The sequence below is a fragment of the Onychomys torridus genome, chromosome 7, assembly GCF_903995425.1.
Source record: "Onychomys torridus chromosome 7, mOncTor1.1, whole genome shotgun sequence".
NCBI classification, from domain to species: domain Eukaryota; kingdom Metazoa; phylum Chordata; class Mammalia; order Rodentia; family Cricetidae; genus Onychomys; species Onychomys torridus.
In genome coordinates this window covers 95,886,609-95,906,745 of record NC_050449.1, presented here as the reverse complement: position 1 = coordinate 95,906,745, position 20,137 = coordinate 95,886,609, and the positions used below count along the sequence as shown (strand labels likewise).

Below are 20,137 nucleotides of genomic sequence, written 5' to 3'. Positions count from 1 at the left end.
AAAGGACCTCATTTATCTGTCTGTGGGATGTGATGGCCACACTGGCCTCACTGTTCAGGGAGAAGCTCTGAAGAGACTCTTCCCCTCCAGGGGGCATGATCAATCGGCCATCCTCCCTCCAGCTCCTCAGCCTTCTCATCCTTTTCCTAGGTCTCTGTCAATTAAAGAGAGCCCTTTTCTGATCCCACATCTTTCTCAGCCTTTGATTCATCTCTGCCTCTTCTGAGCCTACCTTCCTCCCCACCTTCCTCCCTGACCCTGCATAGGCATCATCTTTTCATGTCTGGGGACCCACTGTGGATGCTTCCTCTCCTGGGATTTCCAGGCTCTACTCATTCCTCTTCCAACAGTCTGGCAAGGCTAGTTGAAGGGTCTCTGTGAGTGTATTAGTTCACCTAGAACCACTGCCCATGGTGGAAGATTCTAGCACTTGCCCAAATCTGCCCCCTCGCCTCTCTGAGCACAGAGGATTCTATTTCCTCACCTATATAGCAGTTAGATACGGCCATGAGACTAGTTCTGGCCAAGAGCCTGGGAACAGAAAGACTCTACGCCTTTTGGCCGAAACACTTGCTTACCAAGGCGAGACCTTCTTAGCTTCCTTCCCTGCCTCATTAATTGTGGATGATGAAACAGAGGTGTCTCAAGTCCAAATAGTTGGCATACTGAGCCACCCTTGGAAGCCACTGCCCTAGAGAGTCACCCAGACAGGCCATGGGCTTTGTGCAAACAGGAGATAAATGTGTGTTGTGTCATGTGTCTGAGACTAGTGAGGCTTGTGGAAGCCTAGCCAAGTCTGCTCTGAGTGAGTTGAGGAGTTCGTTACATGATCGCATTGCTTGGTAAACTGTAATGATCTGTGCACATTTTATGATTGTTATCCAAGTGTAGCAGGTGTCTAGGGAGCAAGGCCTTCAATAAGGTAGGGAGCCCTGTGTCCTGTGGCCACAGTACAGGGCTGGGGATGGGTGTGGAGACTGATAAATAGGCAGGGCTTGTCATGAGAGAAAGGCTTTCTTTCATTAATGATTTGCCAAGGGCTTGCCTGGAACCTGTTTACATATTTAATCACTGATGAAAGGTTAACGAATCTGGCCCTCTTTGCAGGGAATGGATATTTTTCCTCCAATGCTTGGTTCCTGTGGCTGGGAAAGATGAGATTTTTCTCCTGGATTTACAAAGATTCCCTATTCCAATCTCTCTCTCTCTCTCTCTCTCTCTCTCTCTCTCTCTCTCTCTCTCTCTCACACACACACACACACACACACACACACACACACACACCAACCTCTCTCTCATATACACATCACTGTCAGTCTCTCTGGGAAGCTTCAATATAATCGAGTTGACACTAATTCAGGACCCAGCTTAGCCACATCTCTCCATCTTTGAAAGTGTTGAAGCAAATACAACATGGCTTTGTTTCTTAAGCAAGAATGTGATAACCAGTTGCTGGATGCTGGTGTCCCCAAAAGATCTGTCTGTGTGCCTCATTCTCACAGCTCTGCTTCTCAGAGTTCTCTCCTCTATGTCTGTTCTTTACCTTGTGGTGCCCACAGGGCTCACCAGGTCTTGTCTCATGAGTAGTTATAATGTTTTTAGAATACTTGGAACAGACAGTAGGCAAATGAAATAGTTACCTGGGTCTCTCAACCTCTACTACCCAACCTATATGGCCCTGAAGAGATTTCTCCACTTCCCTCTCACAAGTCAGTGGACTTCAATGGGAAAAGAGGGGGACTTTTCACTACCTAAGGCTCCCCATAACTTCAAGATGACTCAGAAGGACAGAAGGGGTTGGGGCAGCCAGAAAGAACTGGACAGCCTGGTGAGTTGTTTGTGTGATATGGACCTTGCTGGCTGCTTCTTTGACTTTAGAGTTCTCTCTCTCTCTCTCTCTCTCTCTCTCTCTCTCTCTCTCTCCCTAGATTTTTCAAGACAGGGTCTCACTATGTAGCTGTCCTGGAACTCACTATGTAGAGCAGACTGGTCTTGAACTCACACAAATCCATCTGCCTCTCAAGTGCTGGAGTAAAAGGTGTGCTCCACCATGCCCCGCTAAGATTCTTTGTTATCAAATAGAACCCCGGCTAAAATTCATTTTCAAATAGAACCCCAAGACTAGTGTGGCCTTCATCATGAACTGTGGTGAGGATCCTGCCAAAAGGCTTTGAACCAAAGGCTACTTGATAGAGATACCCATATCTTCTTCTAAGAGTCAGAAGATGGGCAGAAAATCCCTGCAGACCCTTCACTTCCTGGTCCTTTGGATCTTCCCTTGTGAGGCTGAATGGTGCATCTTCCAATGAGGTGGCAGGAAAAGTTATAGTTGTGGTTGTACTGAGGAAGGGGACCCTAGACCTGATTCAGACTCTAAGGGGCTTCTAGACTCCATGGAGAAACAAGAAGGACCAAAGACCTACTATGGCCTTCTTAAATGGAAAGGCACCTTTGGTGGTTAATGCTGATGGTCAATTTGATCAGGCTTGGCTCTAACCCACCACATAGGATTTGAGGGCTACCTCCACCTGCCTGGGAAGTAGAATTTCTGGATCCCTTTTACAGTCACAGACATGGACTCAGGCTTTGTGTAGGGTGTTTCGGAATTTTAACAGTAACCTTGAGCATGATACAATCAAAGTGTGTGACACTTTGCTCTCTAATTGAAAAGAAAGTGAGATCCTTATAGCCCCTCTGGCATTTGAGGGTCAAGGTTTGCTAGATAATAGTAAATGAGTGACTATGTATTCATGGATGTAGTTGTTTATGACCAGCCCAACTTCTGGATATGAACTCAAGAGCAATGATTGGGCCTCCCAAGAGCTCATTTTCTTGGGGTCTTTGACATTGGCCTGCAAGGAAAGCAAGCCAAGGACCCACACAACCACAGGCAATACCTGGGGTCTACTCAGCACCAGGCAGATGGCTTGAGAGTGATATGGACTCTCGTGTCCTTGACTACAGACCTCTAAGGTTGAAGCATGGGTATTTCCTTTGTCTAGAAGGTACAGATTCTAGACACGTGATAGCACAAATCCACAACCAACTTACACCCATAACAAAATTATAATATATTAATAGCAATATAATAGAATAAAGGCTTGTGGGGACAACCAATCTTTCAGAACCTGAAAATTGGCATTCATTGTTTGTGAGGTTGGCTGAAGGCCATGCCTCCACAATTTAGTTAAACTGCAGTGAGTAAGCCCAGGGTTAGTTGCAGAGGATCATGTTCCAAGCAGGACCATTGCACATGCTGAAACTGGCCCATGAGGTTGTGTGGAGCCTCCTCCCAAGTAAGATCTGTGGAAATAAGCCAGGTGGCTTCAGAAAGAGCGCTGTCAGTAACAATGGCTTCCACAAAGACTTCAGTGTCACAGCAGCTTGGCCACACTGACATATAAGACATTTCTGGAAGGCACTTAAATGTCGCAGAGGGCAATGACATTGTCTAGCTGCTTCAGGGACATGGTGAGCCAGTTCTCCATCTCACACAAGGTCAGGTGCACAGTCAGTCTGGTGGAGCCCTAAATGGCATGGGTGGTCATGTCAGGATCTTCTCTGCCAATCTTTGGGGACTTGATATGCTTGGCAAGTGTGTGAGTGTGTCCCTGCTGACTACCTGGTGCTCTCTGGGAGGATACCCTAGTATGAATGGAGGTAAGATTTACAGGGGCGCTCTCAGAGAACCGTGTAGTATCACTGCTGAGCACCATTTCAGACTCCAATAAACAGAATCATTGGTAAAAAGCCTTCCTTCCTGGGCTTCTGCCTTTGTCCCTCTGTGGCATAGCAGTGGTGGCCCCCAGCCCAGACCCACAGAAGATGCCCACCTCCACCCAGAGGCAGTGAGAAGCTGAGAAAATGCCTAGGAATACATTGTGTTTGCAAGCAAGCCAACCTGGCTGCTTTCTTTGTGGGCTGCAGCTTGCCATCAAGCACAGTGACAGGTGACATCCGTTCTGTTCCATCACTAGCTCGGCTGTATTTCAGATGGCCTCCCTTTACTCCTCTGCACATGGGCTGAAGTCCAGACAGTGAAGTCCATGTGTGGCTGCTCTTCTGGTTCCAGGTAACAGCAGGGAGGGCCTCTTGTGTCTGAATGGGAAGGGTCTGGTCTCCACAGGGACGGTGGGAGACTAGGCCCTCCTTAGGTCTTCTCATGGCTTTCTCAGCTTGAAATGCAACCCCAGAAAGGCAGAGAGAAGCATATGCTGCTAGGAGAGTAGAGAGGCCTCAGGTTCATAGGAACAGTGTGGGGATGACTTGGCCTCTGGCTCTTTAGCTCCTGCTCTGATACCAGGGTGTAGGTTATAGAGGTCTGTACTTCCCAAAATGGTGGCTTCCAAATCAGCCTAGAGGGCAGAAAGTGAGAGAACAAAGGGAACCAGCCCATCCGGGCTCCATGCTAGGCTGACTCCAGATGAAAAGCGGCCATAGCCAGCTCCTGCTAAGAAATCAAGCCCCTCCTTCTTCCCTCACGCTGCCTCTCAGCAGGGTGTGGAGTCCACGGAGAGCCAGCCCCCAGTCTCACTCTTCTTAAGTATTCCTGAGAGGCTGGTGAGAGCAGGGGATGCCTCATGGACATCTTGTTGAAGGACCCAGTGCCTGCCTATGTGGGGGACCCCTTCCAAGGAGTTTGGGAAACTGGACCCTCCAGATCAGTGCTCATCCAGCTCCATACACCTCAAGAAGCATGGGGGAGACTTTAGGAGGAAGAGGAGGCAGTTGAGACAAAGGGTGAATGGGACTATCTTTCTATAAAAAAAAAGGAAGATAGGGAGGGAGGAAGGGAGGGAGGAAAAAGGGAAGAAAGAAAGAAAGAAAGAAAGGAAGGAAGGAAGGAAGGAAGGAAGGAAGAAAGAAAGAAAGAAAGAGAGAAAGAGAGAGAGAAAGAGAGAGAGAAAGAGAGAGAGAGAGAATGGATGAAAAGGAAAGGGCATGTTAACATTAGCTAATAGAGGCAGGTGTGGAGGGGTATGGTCCAGTCTCTGAGACAGGGCAATGGCCCTGACTGAGGGTCAGATGAGGCCTGAGGCATTCTCTTGCAGGCTATATTCCCTGTTCTTCTTCACTCTCCAGCTGATGAAGAAGAGCAGCAGTGTGCCCAGGGCCTTGTAGCCCACCTGCAGGCCCAGATACCTAGGAAGCAGGAAGAGACAGGAGTGGTGAGGGAGGAGGGCTTGACAGCCCATGTCCCTGGACCAAGGCCAGCAGGAGGATGAACATTGTTTTCGCAGTGGCCTAGGAGCTGTGAAGGCCACCAGTTAGCGAACAAGCTATCGCCTCCCAGGTGGGGGTCATTTTGGACATACATATGACACTAGTGATTGTCTGCTCTCCAGTGATACCACTGAGGGGCAGAGGCGACACTGCTGTCCCAACTGTGTCCAGAGGGTCTGTATCTTTCTGCTGCCCCTCTGCTGACCTTCTCTGTCAGCCCTCAGTATTTCTAGCCCTTGCACAGCCCCTTCAAGTCCACCTTCTCCACCATTTCTACATGATGGAATGGAGGCAATGGGAGAGATGGCTGGATCTGACGCACTGGCGTAGGGCAGTGCTCTGGAGTGCTGGGCTACATTTGACTCACCAGCATAGGTTAGATCCTTTCCTGGGACCTCTGCTTGGTGCTGTGCTATGGTTCCCCTTTCTCTAAACAGTGGAGATTGTGTGGTGTCTTCCCACATTCATAATCTCTCTAAGCCTTCAGACACCCCTTTACCTTTGGTGAACTTTTTCTGCTGCTATGGGCTCATGAGGGACAGAACCTTGGGGGACACCTCAATATAGACCCTATGTCTCCTTACCTAAATTGTCTCCAAATGCCTGCCACGGTGGCCCCTACTCTCTATCCAGGGCAGAGTTTGCAGAGACATCCCTCCTATCTTGTCCCTTAGAAGCCTGACAGCCCCCACCAAGGCCACGAGCCAAATGCCTGTTTGGTTTCTTGTTTGTTTTGTTTTGTTTGTCTGCTGGGACCACAGGCCTAATCTCTTAGACACCCGTGTGTGTAAGAGCCCTCACCTGTTTCGGAGGGCATCGTTGTCGTAATATGAACAGGCCCCTCGTCTCCCTGAGCACAGATAGTTCCACCGGATACAGGAGGAGTCGATGATGAGACCATACAGGGATGGAGATGGCAGCCAGGCTGGCAACAATGGAAAGAGAATTCAGAGTGTCTGGGTCACATGGAGCTGCAGTCAGAGATGCCCAGGTCCCCCACGCCAATGGCACAGTCACACATCTGAGGCCAACTCTACCTCACCCTTGGAATCACAGTGACTTTGGAAAGCAGAAAACTGTCTGTGAAGCTTGAATTCCCCTTCACCAGAAAGTGTAGGAGATAAAGGGGAATCCTTTTAGGGCTGAATGAATCACAGGCTCACCCTGATGTCAGCTCACACACATGGCACAGTTCAGTTCTCGTGCTCAAGGGTGGCCCCAAGCAGAGATTCCATGTGGAGAGTACTAATGTCCCCAACTCCTCACATGGCCTCCAGGTGGCTTCACCACAATGAAGAACAAGTGAGCAAGAGAAGCCAGGGATGCACTGGACCCCACTTCACTGAAGTTCAAATCCTATGTTCTTCTCCCACTCCAAACTGCCCCTCTAGATTAGACAACACCTCTTGGAGTTAGATACCTCAGTTTCTCAGAACCTAGGCAGCCAAACATCCCAGTACCTGAGTGGTAATGTCTACATAGTCCAGAAGGCACAATGCTTTACTGGGTACTGAATATTTTAGATGCCCGCTACCCAGTCCCACCATGCTCTTGTGTTGTTGTCTAAGTTCTGGGCAGCCAGTGGGTCAGGGTAGACTTGTCCAAGACTGACAATGGGGATGAGCCATCCACTACTCAGAAACATGGTGCTGAAAACACCCGACTATCTACACCCAGTGAGTTGGTGTTTCTGCAAGAAAGAGGTGATCCAGCCCAGCGGCCCCACCCATATAAGTAAGAAACTTCTAGAAGCGGCCTCTCAGCCCCTGGTCACTTTCCAGTTTCCAGGTGACCCGTGGCTAGAAACGGACTCTAGTGACATTGCTAACTAGCAGTCAAGGCAAGTTTTCAACCACATCTCAGTGGGTAACTGCAAACCTGCTGGAGTTTATAAACAGCCATCTTTTCATCTACCCCAGAGTGGAGCTGTGTTCTTGAGCAGTGAGTGGAATTCCTCTAGGCCTGAGCTTTCTAACCATGGAAGAGCAAAAGCAGCAGGTGCTTAGAGCCAAGGGACAGAGAGACAGGCCATTCTGCAGTCACACAGAGAAGCAGGGCAGGAGGTCAGCTGGAAGGAATGCTGGTCTCTTCCCAGCCAGGGTATTAGAATAAGTCAGAAATGAGCTAGAGGTGCTAAACTATAAACAGATATAAGGAGCTGTGCGGATAAAGCAGTTTCTGCCCAGACATGATGCCCTGCGTCCCCTGTGTGGCCCAGGAAGGTGACAGTCATCATTTAGAGAGTTAAGAAGGATCCTTTGGAACTTAACGGGACTTCATCACAGGACAAGGGGCTTGAGGCCAAGAAACTCCACTGAAACGCTGGCTCAGACCCTGCATAGGCTCCTGCCCAGCTGACGGCAGGAGGCAGGATAGCACATGCCTGAAGGATGATGGATGTGACCTGCACCTCTGCTTAATAATGCAGAGCAGGCTTCACATAGGTTTTAGTGGTTGAGGCGGGAAGGTGCACATTGCTAGTAACTGAAGACCTTCTGGCTGGAATCTTCAGATCCCCATCCCTACAATTCTTAGTACAAAGATCCTCTGTTGAATTTAGTCTCTTTACTTCTGTTCATCCATCATAGCAAGGCCTCCATATTAGTGCCTCAGGTTCAGTCTAATGCACACATGTGTTAAGGGTAGGAAGGCTGGGAAAGCACCTGCAATGTGCCCCCTCCCATCACGGTCCCTGCACTCAGGGAAAGCCAGGTGCCTCCTGCTCCCACGGGAGTTCTCCCCCCCCCCCACCGCGGGTCACGTGTATGCACAGCTTTAGTGGTGAGATGGGAGCTCCAGGCTACTTGAAGACAGACGGGGTTCATAGGCAGAGGATCCCCTGACAGGACAGACATTTGCTGAACCATGACAGAGGAGTGAAGTCAGGAAAATGGGGAGAAAGCCAGGGTTCAGTTCAGAAGCTGCTGTCTGGGGCAGGAATGCAAGGTTTTGTTTCCTAGGGCAGATTCTTGGAGAACGTTTAAAAATACCTGCTTTTAACTCTGTATCCAGTATTTTCAGCTGTGCCCTTTTCTTTTCTTTTTTCTTACATAATTTAGTTTGGCTCAAATGCCGTAGATGGAATTTTTCTCCGATCTCAAGCAATTAGGCAAACTGCCCCGTCAGGGTTTGGTACTTGCTATTGGTTATACACAGCTCCCTAGACAGCCGGTGTGAGGCGGGGCATCTCCCAACCCTGCCCTGCTCCCCCATAGCCTTTAGATGCCCATGGTCCAGGGCCTCTAACCCCAAAGGAAAGGTCTTAGTTACCTACCCAGCAAGCGCATCAACAAGAACTGTACCCCAATGGCAAATGACTTTTCATCTTGGTTCACCACGCTGAAAAGGAAAACAGGAAGTCAGCACTGGGAGGCCTCTGAGCTGCTTCATCACCTGGAGGGGGTGGGACGTGGAGGAGTAGACAGACTCAGAGCAGGTCGGAACTGTCCTCTTGCAGTCTGATTGGGTACATGGAGGGACGGTGAGATTCCCCTGGCCAAAAGCTCCTATTACACACGTGGTTCTCAGAGCACCATCGCTGGATCAGAGGCATCACCTAGGCTAACTAGTATTCAAAATACAGATTCCCAGCCTGACATTTATCACACAATATTCCAGGAGGGTTGGATGCAAACTTGGGTTCAAGAACCAATGGTCTGTATCATTTTCAGGGCTGCCCAGAGACTGCTTGGAGAGAAGGCAAGCGAGAGAAACAGGAGAAAGGAATTTCTGGCCCGATGCGTAGACAGCAGGCCTGAACAACACCCACAGAGTGTCTTGTACCAGGAAAAGAGGGCCCTGGGCTCTCAGCTTCTGTGCAGGTCTGAAAAAAAATTCCTTGCCCTGGGCCAGTTTTGTGAGGTGTGACTTGAGCAGCTGCAGAGGATGCCACCCTTAGAACGGCCTAGTTTTGATTCATGTGTGACTTGAAATTCTTAAAGATTCACAAGTCAAAGGCTTTACATTGCCATTTGCACTGGATCCTGTAGATTTTGCTGGTGGTTCTGCCTCCCGCCCTTCCTCCTTCAAGAGGGGGAAAGGTAAGGCCAGGAAAAGGGGTTCAGTTCTCCCTGGAGAGCTCCCACCTCATCTGGAGAGAGGAAATGGGGGGGCGGGGGGCCTCTCACACACAGGGTGAGGAGCCCAGAGCACCAATTGACACACCTGCTGTGTGACCAGACTCTGACTTCTCCATACTCTCAGCACACATACTCCTGGGTAGATGACTGCCATTTGGAAAAGAATTCAGAGCTGAGGGCACAGTGAGGACGGGGACTCCATGGTGACTTCCAGACCATTGCCCCTTGTTTTACAATGCTGCCAAAGCCAGCCAGCAAAAGAGAGACATCCCCAGAGAGACGGCCCAGTGAAGGGATGCTCTTTGGGGTACAGGTGGGAGAAAGAGGCACCATCTGGGATCTCCCAGCAGACAGTGCCTGGAATCCTGATTGAATGGATGGTCTTTCCCTCTGTATCTACAGCTTCCTTTTAATGGCCCAATCCTTAGTGGATGCCTAATCTTCATTGCCTACTTATGAATCTGGAATCAGCTGGGACACAGAACCCTTGGTATATCCATGAGGATGTATCCAGAGAGGTTTGATTAAGTTAGGAGGACCTACCCCGAATGTTCATGGTACCATTTAATAGTCTGGGGTCCAGGGCTGAATGGAAAGGAGAAGGTGAGCTTTGCACCAATATTCATCTTTCTGACTATGGCGACAATGTGGTAGGTGGTCTTCTGTTCCTACCCCACAGCTAGAACCTCTCTTGCTGTCATGCCTCACCTGCCGTGATGGACTGTACCCTTGGACTGTGAGCCTCCTTAAGCTGCTCTTGTCAGGCATTTTGTCCCAGCAACAAGACAAATAATCAATACACTGCTCCCTTGTCTTTGCCCTTCACCAGGCAGGCTGACTCCTATGTGTTTTAACTTAGTAAGACTCAGATACCAGGTTTGGCTGTTGACTGAGCTCCTAGGCTCCTTCTAAATGCATTCCCATCTATCCCTGAGTTAAGCCTGGGTTTCTGACCACTTTCTACATTGTCCGCTGACCTCTGCTCCCAGGCTGTAATCTCGGGCCTGATGTGGACCAGGACTAATAGCTAACACTTTGGGGCACTTGTCAAGTTACAGCCAAAGCTAGTACCCATGCAAGAAGGGAATCCCACTGAAGCACCTGGGGTGCCGTCTTTTCTCCCAGTGGGATGAATCTTTAAACCACTGGAGCCTTCTCTCTAACTTTGCTCTAGACTGACCAGTCTTGGGAGGGTTGAATGGATGCTGGTCTCCACAACTCAGGGAAGTAGTTTGAAAGAGTTTGAGTTCCCTATCGGAATCCCTTACCCTGCTCTTTCCTCTTCAGGGCCTCCTGCAGATTTAGGTCTGGCTCAGAAGATAGACCAGGGCCTGCCTAACCCAGTAGGGAAGAAGGGAGCTCTGCCAATATGCTTTGGGTGACAGGGTCAGTCCTTGGGGTGCACAGGATGGGGAGCAGGGAGGAAGAAGGTTTTGTGGGGAGGCATCATGCTATCGGCTCTGAGCATTCATACCCATTCTTCCTGAGATCATATAGTCCTGACTGCTACCTTTAGGCCATTTCTCTGGGCTATGGTTGCAAGGAATAGCCTGGAGGCATGAGCTGGAGTTTGCTCACAGCTCACTTGTATAAGCAGCGGCTCTCTCAAGCTCAGTGTTTCCATGCTGGAATGAGAGCCTGCTATACACAGAGCACACATATGGATCTGTGCGTCAATTCTGAAGGATCTGGAGGATCTGGATAATCAATACAACTTCAGGGCATACACTGCTTGCTGCTGTAACGAGAGCCTTTGCCTTTAACACAGGAATTTCTTATCTTCTGCCAGCGTCATGGAAATAGTGAGAGTAACAGGAATGTGGCAGCTTGTGGGCTAACCTGATAGAGAACTGACTTCGATAGGGTAAAATTGCAGCAGCTGCTTTATTCTCCCCTGGGAGCTCGAACCCAGGGCTTTGCACATGCTAAGTACGCATACTGTCACTAAATTACATTTTTGGCATAGCATCTGGTTCTGGGGGAAACAGGTCTTAACCAATATGGAGTACACCACTCCCCACCTCCTTTTTGAGGTAGAGCAGTGGTTCTCAACCTTCCTAATGCTGCGACCCTTTAATACAGTTCCTCATGTTGTGGTGACCCCCAACCATAAAATTATTTTCATTGCTACTGCATAAGTGTAATTTTGCTACCATTATAAATCATAATGTAAATGCCGGTGTTTTCCTATGGTCTCAGGTGACCCCTGTGGAAAGGTCAGCCAACTCCCAAGGGGCCTCGACCCACAGGTTGAGAACCGCTGGGGTAGACTCTCATGTCACTTGGGCTGGTCTCTAATTTACAATGTAGGCAAAGATGACCTTGAACTCCTGCTCCTCCTGCTTCCACCCTCAAGTACTGGGTTTATAGGAGACGCCACCACACCCAGCAGGGCACCTTCTGGTTACAAAGCAATGGACCCTGTAAGGCTGATATTAACGCCTGGAAGAGGGGGACCACACTCTTCCTTCCCTAATCAAGGAAACTGAGGCTCCCGGGTCAGGCAACACCCAAGGACGGACACACAGGGAATGAGGATGCAGAGACAGGGAGTTTCCAGTCTCTAGTTTCTCCTTCTCTGCTTTCCAAGTGAGCAGATGGGGACTCGGGAGGGAGTACATGAGGCAGGCAGGAGGTGGGTGGGCAGGCGAACTCTTGAGCGAGATACATGTTCTTTCTTTTTTCTTCCTTGGTAGAATGAGGCAAAGGAGAAGCACTCTCTATAAAAGCCTGAGAGGTGCTCAAGCGTCAGCCGCAACTAGACCCGTCCCTTGTCCCCACCCTGGTCAGCGTGTTCCTTCCGACCTGCGCACTAGGCCTCTAGCCTCCTGCAATTTTCTCACTTTCCACCTTCCCCACGGCTCTCGCTTTGATTTGCTTCTGGAACTGTCCTCAGTTTCCAACTTGCTGTTTGCACCTTCCGCTGATTTCTCCTCTTTCTCCTCGGGTCTTTCAAGGTTGAAAAACAAGTGATTCTGTATGCCCAGCCTGTCTTTAACCTGAGACTCAGCCTTTTGCCGGCTCCGCCATCCTGGGCTATGACTTAATTTCCCGGGAACAGAATGGAGCAACAACAGGACCTGGGTCTCATGGGTGCTGGGGGCCCGAGTGGCGCCACCTGACAAGGAGCTCCTCCTGGAACCAGGAAGCCCTGCCATTACTCTGCTGTCTTGTGTTGCTGTTGAGACCTCCCAGGGCCAGGAGAGGGAGGAGCGACTGTAAGTGGGAGACAGGATGTAACATCAAAGGGAGGGTGGCTCAGAGGCGCCACTCACCGAAGAACCATCATGTAGAGCGGGTTGTGGGAGACGCAGGCGATGAGCGCCACGAAGGAGATGAGGAAGGTGGACTCGAGCAGGAAGTGTGCACAGGACACAGGGCACGCCCCTGTCTTTGCTGATGTAGATCCTCCTCCAGTCACACAGCTGCAGTTCAGATAGATCTTGAGGAAGAACAGGAGGGGTGTGTCAGGACAACACCTCCACAGGTTTCACACATCCACACAGGCTCTTGCCCCAGACTCCCGCCTGTATGAACTCCTATGCCCCCCAGACCCCAGGGAAGGAGGGGAAGCCTAGATTCGAAGACAGGGAGGCCAGATGAGGGTTTTGAAGTACCCCATGGGGTGCCACCTCTGTCACTGCTTAGGTATTTGAAAAATCTTTGCTAGAAGTCCAGCATGGGCTAAACTCTCCCCCACAATCTAGATGCCCAAGATCCCAACCACCAGGCAAAGTACCCTCAGCCTGGAGCCTGGGAGAGCTCTCCTCTGGGCCCAGCCAGCTTGGTGGTTGTGCAAGTTGTTACAGGAGAAGATACATGCAGGGAGTCGAGCTAACAGTGTTGGAGTCATATAAACCCTTTGCAGCACTTCCCACCGAGGAGGCGTCCTTTGGCCTCAGAGGGGACCCCAGAGGAGGCCCCTGCCTTGTCATAATTTCATATGGCTCAATACCATTGTACAAGTCATTGGCGGCACTGCTCATCCGGTCACCTTTCCTTCCCCCTTACAGATGTCGGTGTCGGAGCTGTAATGGAGCTTTGTGAACTGGTGCGCGGGGACGCTTCCCTCTGTCAGACACGGGGCCTATGCTCCCGCTCCACTTTGGCTCTCAAGCTCACAAGTGTATAATACACAATATTGCTGTTACCTCCCTCAGTCTGGATTTTAAACCATCCAGACTTTTTCCTCTTATAATTTATTATTTTTTCCTTGATATCGTGGTAATGGATGTTATCTTGATATACTTATGCTGTTATTGGAAGCTTGTCAAGATTATTTCTGGAAGCAGATGAGTCAGAGGTAAGCAAATAAAGATAAGAAAACCACAGAAGCCACTATTCTTCCAGTTGGAAGGTAAATTAAGGGACCATCTTGTCTCAGCTCCTCACCCTTCTCTGCTTGAGAGCCATGTGCCTTTGCCCAAGAGGACAAGCATCCTTGTCCTGTCTCCTTGGAAGAGGTGGTAAGTGGAAGCTAGCCTGGCCTGTAGCCTCTGCACAAGTGCATTCTTCCTATTGGGGCATCCTGTGGTAATGACGTACAATTCGCATTGCTCTCACTGGGAGAAGATCATCTACCTCCTGAGCCTGGCTTGCCCAGCCCTGGTCAGCCTGGCCCCAGGCCTGCTAGCTGTGATACTCCTCACTTAACCCCCACCCGGCCTCCCCTCTGCTCCTTTGGTTCATTCAATGCCTGGGCTTTACCTGCTCTTCCTTTACCTGCAGTGGGCTTCAGGTTTCCTTAGGGTGCCTCTGCTCTTGCTCAGGTGTAAGTCATCTTAAGAAGTTCCCCCAGGTACTCTCTGTTCTGCTAAGTGTCTTCCCCTTCCACCCCAGCATTTATCTTGTGCATTTATTGGACTGCATGTAAACAAAGAACGGGGCTTTGTGTCATAGGCTCACCAGCTCATCCTCAGCATGGTGGCTGTACTCAGTGTGCGCTGTTTGTTGACTAATAGACAGTTGACCGGAGGAGTCATTTGCCGTTGGCTGAACCCAGAAGGCCCAGGGCCACTGTCCTCACAGATTGATGCATGAGGCCCCTGTAGGTTACCCAAGAAGGAGACCCATGGCCTTGAACACCAGGTGAGGCAGAGCTTTGGCTGCTAATTCCAGATTTGCTCTTAAATAGATTTGTGACTTCAGGCCAGCTCTGTGGCACCCCTGGGAGCTGAGGGGTTGAAGCAAAGGCCCTCAACCGCTGCTCCCAGCACTGACCTTTCAGGTCCATGCCACAGGGTCCCTCTGCTCCCAGCCCATGTGACCCTGTAACATGGCCTGAACCCAGAGCCCAGCAGTCCCCCCAGGGAGCCATCAGTGTCAGTAACAAGTCTCCACTGAGGGTGAACACTGTGACTAGTTTCCATTGTTTCAACAAATCCCCAAGATTGAACTTGTTGGTCACGGGCCAATCTTTAATTGACTTTGGGCTGCAGGCATCTGGTCATGACCCTGGGGCAGGGACGGTGGAGAGAGGGTGGAGGAGGCTAGGATGCTGATATTGAGTTCCAGAGCCAAGGGACAGTTTTGGAGACAACACACCGAGCCCCCAAATTCCATGTGGCTGTCTGCCCCTGTGACGCCTTTGTCCTTACCGGTTGCTTAGAAGCTGCTGAGCTCATGTTGATGCTGCTGCAGCCCGCGTGGCAAGGGGAGAGGTACTCGACTCCATTGTCTCCGCAGACTGGGTGGAAGACAGAATCCGGGCACAAGCAATCCCTGCGGCAGGCAGGAGGCTGCGGATGTATAGAACTTGATGTGCTGCCAGCGAAACAGGAAGCGAGGAGTCAAACAAAGCAAGACCAAGAAACAGCCCTACACTCCAGCCCAGCACGAGTTCCTGGCCTGGCTGATGTGCCTACATGTCTCTGTTTGTCTTGGGCCAGTGCCACCCAAGGATCTGAACTGAGCCCATGGGAGCCGGTTGCGAATCTGCTGCTGTTTGGAAATCATGGCTCCCTCCATTTATCCTGACACTTGGAGCCCAAAGCCACCAGTTGCAAAGGTCTAGCCAGCAAACCCCAATGCCACTGTCAGAGTCAAAATGACCAACTGTTTGAGATGCCAATGAAAGAAATAGTGGCCGCCACGGTAATGTCATGGGTAGTTCTTGTCTTCTGTCATCTTCCAGCTAGGTTCTGGCTAAAGGCTGGGACCTCTGGAGCATCTGAGGTTCTCACTGGCTGCTCATCTCTTGAGTCAATATGGACTTGCTGATCTGGGTCTCCCTATTCCCCTCCCCATCCTGGCCAGAATGTCATCTAAGTGGATTTCAATGGCTGATTTTACTGATCTTCCTTGGAGAAGTGACAGACCACAGCTGAGTAGTGCTTTGATGAAACTAGGCTAGTGACTGTTAGTGTTTATGAGACATCACGATGGAGGGGCTCTTCATGTACAGTTGCTTCAGTATACCTAGAACCAATTATGCTTCTTATGCGGATGAGAACACTATAGCTTAGGTAATGTCCCCTAGCAACAAGGAACATCATACCTAGAACTCAAGCCAAGCAGACAGCAGAGCTGGGACCAAACTCCCAGTGAAAGCCACCCAATAGCCCCAAAGCTTTCAGGCTTCTCTGGATCCACAGCTAGCCTGCAGAACAGCAGTGAGTTCCCCATGCTAAGCAACATTCTCTTGCTTTGTTACCCCTCCCCTCCCTCACCTGCCAAATACAGAGATCATCTCAAACTATTCTTTTGGCATTTGCCTGATGCGGCTGCTGTATTTGGAGATGTACCTCTCTGTGACAAAGAGAATATACAGGGGCTAAAAGGTTCTGAGTCTCCAAATCTTGCAAACTCCTTGGACTGAGTCCTAAAGAAAGGGTTGCAAGGCGGTCACTGGAGCCAGGGGTAAGGGGTTGGGGGAGGGGGTAAGGATGGGCATGTTTTTTGCTCATAAGGTTGTACCGCCCTTTCAGAAGATGAAGTTATGAAGGTATGTTTCACACTGCTTTATACAAACAGACCGGCACTTTGACCTGCCCTTTGCCTTCCCTGCCCCGCTTCCATTGTGCATCTCAAAATCTCAGTAAGGCTCTGATTCTAGCTGGCCCAGAGCTGGTACTAACCATAGCTCATTTCCTGGTTCCTAGGGCTCAGGCTCATTCTGAAACCAAACTGATCGGTTTCTGATGCTTCTTACAAAGCAGAACCCTCACCCTGAGGGTCTTGTCTCATAATGGAACAGACTATTTGAGACCTGATTTTCTATGTTATTGTGTGAGAGATCAGATCCAAGTGAACAGGAGAGAGGAGGTAAAAGTGGCAGCGAAGGAAGAATACCCAGTGGCTGGATTCAAGCTGTGGTTCCAAGGGGTATCTCTGCATCCCTTAGTTCATTACCTGGGGGGGTAGACCTCAGCCACAGCTGGGGTGGAGCATCCCATAAAGAAGAGAGGGGCGCAGAGGATCATGGAGATGGTCATGATGGTGGCAGCCACTCGGGGGATGGTTTGCAGAGAGAAAACGAAACGTTTCATGAGGATTCCTCCAAACAGCATCCCCAAGGCTGCAGCAGGAAGGTTTACAGCACCTAGGTGAGAAGCAGAAGGGCTGGATGCACAGCTTGGGAGCCTTGAGCTGTACCACCAGCAAGTGTGGCTTCATGAAGGAACATTGGGTATACTCAATTATACTGGACTACTGAGTATTACTACTATTGAGTGTTGGCTGGGTACATCCTGAGAATTCACTAGAGGGTTGGCTTGCATGATCAAAGAATAAAGAAGCAGTCAACTTTTGATACTTATAATTCCAGCGCTTGGGAAGTGGAGGCAGGAGGATGAAGAGTTCTAGGCCATTCTCACCTACTTAGCAAGTTTGGGATTAGCCTGGGCTACTCTAGGCCTTGTCTCAAAGAAACAAAATTGAAAACAAGATGAGGGCAATAAGAATAAGGAAGTAGCTCATTCTCGGGTGGTAAGCCCTGGTCGGAGACTGAAGAGGAGAGACATGATGTCATAGCTAAACTACAGTGCAGTGAGTACAGGGAGCTTTCCCCACATCTCACGTCAAATCCATGTGTGTGGTCAAGTTCACCTATGGATTGGGCCCAGGCATTCACTTAGGCACTTGGTGGAACCTCTGTGGGTGGTTCTTAGCACCTACTTGAAGAAGTATGAGCACCACCACCCCCCCATAGGTTCTGGGTTCATTAATCTGGGTGGGGGTGAGCATCAGCATTGTTATTGTGTAAAGGAGCCTGACATGTCAGGGAGCTGAGACTCAAGTTCCTGGAGAAGGAAACCCCTTAAGAGGTGTTTTGTATGTCTCAAGCTCCATGTTCTTTCTCTCCTCTGTTGTCCCCGATAAGGTCATTTGGGAGGCTATCAGATTCCCACCCTCTTGATGGGAAGGAAAGCAGCCCCCAGTCTCCACCCACTCCTGAATAGAAGAATAGGAGCCACAGAAACCTGCCAAAAACATTCTAGATTGCCAACCAGGAAAAATGTCCTTAAAATTCTTTCTCTTGGGCAAGCCTCCTGTCTCCTGTCTGTATCCGGTCTGGCCCCGGGTTATCCCTGGATGGATTTTACGGTACCCAGCTCCTCCCCAGGGGAGTACCACCCAGGCCTTGAAGCAGCACCCTCTGACACACCAATGAGGAAGTTGGCATAGGCTGCTGAGGCCCCGTACTGCTTCTCCAGGAATTTGTTGAGGAACGTAGAGAGGCCAGCGATGACAGAGGAGAAGGTACACTGAGTCAGGACCACCAGGATGAAGAGTGGGTTCATCAGCAGCCTCAGGAAGATGCGGGGGAACCCTGCAGGTAGATGACTGTCAGGGAACAGGCCTTGGTAAGAGCATCCCAAGATTCCCAGAGCCTTGCCACCACCCTGACTCATCCCTTAGGTAAGCTTCCTCTCAACCTCAGCACAGCCTTAGAGACCTCCAGACTCACAGTGGTCAGCCCAGGGGCACACAGTCCTGGGATTCCCACTCACCACACTTAGGGTCTAACTAAGATGCTGCTGGTGGTAGGTAGAAACAGGGCTCACACTGGGAAAGGTCTCTCCTCCTGTACCTACCACCTTTACAAGAAGTGAAAGGAGAAAGTGGAAGTGGAGGCTTGGCATGGTGACTAGCTCTGCCTGAACTAGGGTCTACTGGTCCCTGTAAAGAACCAGTCACCAGGATCGTTGGCAGAAGCCCTCTGGAGTGAGGGGGTACCTGAGAGACGAGGCAGTCACAGACCTTGTTGTTTCTTGTCGCCCTTTATCCTGAACCTGGCCTCCTGCCACCCGGAACCAGCCCACCCACGGCTGCTGGGGCCATCAGTTACGTTTAATGAAATCCAACAGGGAGCCTCTTGACTTGTCTTCCTCCATCTTCATTGTTTCATCTGCGATAACAGACCTCTGAAGGCAGCAAACACGGTGATGTTAATGGCTCGTCCCTGAGCCCTTGACTCTCTGGACTCAGTGGCTCAAGGATCACATGTATGTATGGGAGGGCAACTTGAGGATGCACTCTTCAAGCAAACACCACCTGTGTTTTAATGAGCCTGGTGCCTTGGCTGGAGCCCCAGTTAATCCGTGCCAATGCCTCCCACAGTACCTATGGGCATGTTATTTCATCTGACTTTCCCATGACTGATGCCAAAAGCATCATCCTGGATCCTACCCCTTGTCTATATGTCATGACTACACTGTGTTCCCTATGCAGATTCCAGGGGTGGCTGCTTCTAGGATAACAGGGTTCTCCAATGTCTGCTCTTTTCAGCTCTCCCTTTCTGGGTCCTCTCTGGGGTCCCTGCTTTCTCCTCAGTCCAAAGGGGAGTCCTACTCCAGGCTCTGTCTTAACCATTACCCATGCCTTCTGGATCTATTACCTCAGTCCCCTTGCCAGTCTCTAAAGCCAGCAGCTCCAGACAGAGGCCCCAGCCCTCTCTGAGCCACTGCATAGACATAGGCCTGGGCTTTGCTGTTAGCATTCTTTGGGGCTCCCATTAACTGAACACCTGTTCAGCTCTGGGCAACATGCCCATCATTCCCCATGCATTACCTCCTTCCTCACAACTTCCTTCCCAGGCAGATTCTCTAATTACCCCCAAGAACTTTACGAGAGAGGAAGCTTAGAAATAAAGCAACTTGTCTAAGATCATTCAGCTAGTTTATGAATGGAAGTCTTCAAACTCAGATCTGTCTGACTGAGCCTATCAACATATGCAATAACCTTTAAAATGCTTCCCTGGGATAAGCTCCAGGCCTCTACTTAGGCCTACTTTCACACAGTGGGACCCATTTCTGTCTCCAATCGCGGACACAAAGCATGAGCTCCAACCCAATTCACAGCCAAGCCTTTGCATCACCCTCCAGGAAAATAAGCCTGCCCTTTGCCCCATCTCTCTGGTGGCCATTGTCCTGGCCCTCGGCTGGATTTTCCATCTTTCTCTTGAGCCTCTCAGATCTCTAACTTCCATTCCTTCATGAACTCCAACCTCAGCCAACTGCCATATTGTCACTAGGTGTCTAGGGGGTCACCACGGAGTCTGGAACTCACAGGAGAAAACGTTAAGCATTTCAGCCCCACATAAAGGCCCTACTCAGCCTCCTTTTTGTGGCTTCCCATTCTCAACTTCTTAGATCCTTTCCCCAGCAGATACAACCCTGCCCAGAACATGCTGCACCCAGACCATACTTGCACTATGCCCTCACGCCTCAGACTCCCCTTCTCAGCCAGGCTTTCCGGCTCAAACCTTAGGAAGCTCTATTAAATGTAGAGGCCAACTGTGCCTCACCACTGGCTCAGCTTGTGTGTGTGTGTGTGTGTGTGTGTGTGTGTGTGTGTGTGTGTTCACGTGGAAGCCAGAGAACAAGCTTGGGTGT

General features: G+C 50.2%; 1 protein-coding gene across 1 annotated transcript in view; it reads right to left on the bottom strand.

Moving 5' to 3' along the window:
• Positions 1 to 4,898: 4,898 nt before the first annotated feature.
• The window catches only part of Slco2a1 (solute carrier organic anion transporter family member 2A1), an 80,959-nt gene continuing 65,720 nt past the window's right edge, over positions 4,899 to 20,137 (bottom strand). The window contains exons 7-14 of the mRNA XM_036194044.1: positions 18,592 to 18,667; positions 17,908 to 18,072; positions 16,653 to 16,842; positions 14,900 to 15,065; positions 12,578 to 12,744; positions 8,498 to 8,562; positions 6,025 to 6,148; positions 4,899 to 5,142 (exon numbers count right to left, since the gene is read on the bottom strand). Coding sequence (XP_036049937.1) covers positions 5,022 to 5,142; positions 6,025 to 6,148; positions 8,498 to 8,562; positions 12,578 to 12,744; positions 14,900 to 15,065; positions 16,653 to 16,842; positions 17,908 to 18,072; positions 18,592 to 18,667 — 1,074 coding nt within the window. The 3' untranslated portion in view covers positions 4,899 to 5,021. The remainder of the gene's footprint in view (positions 5,143 to 6,024; positions 6,149 to 8,497; positions 8,563 to 12,577; positions 12,745 to 14,899; positions 15,066 to 16,652; positions 16,843 to 17,907; positions 18,073 to 18,591; positions 18,668 to 20,137) is intronic.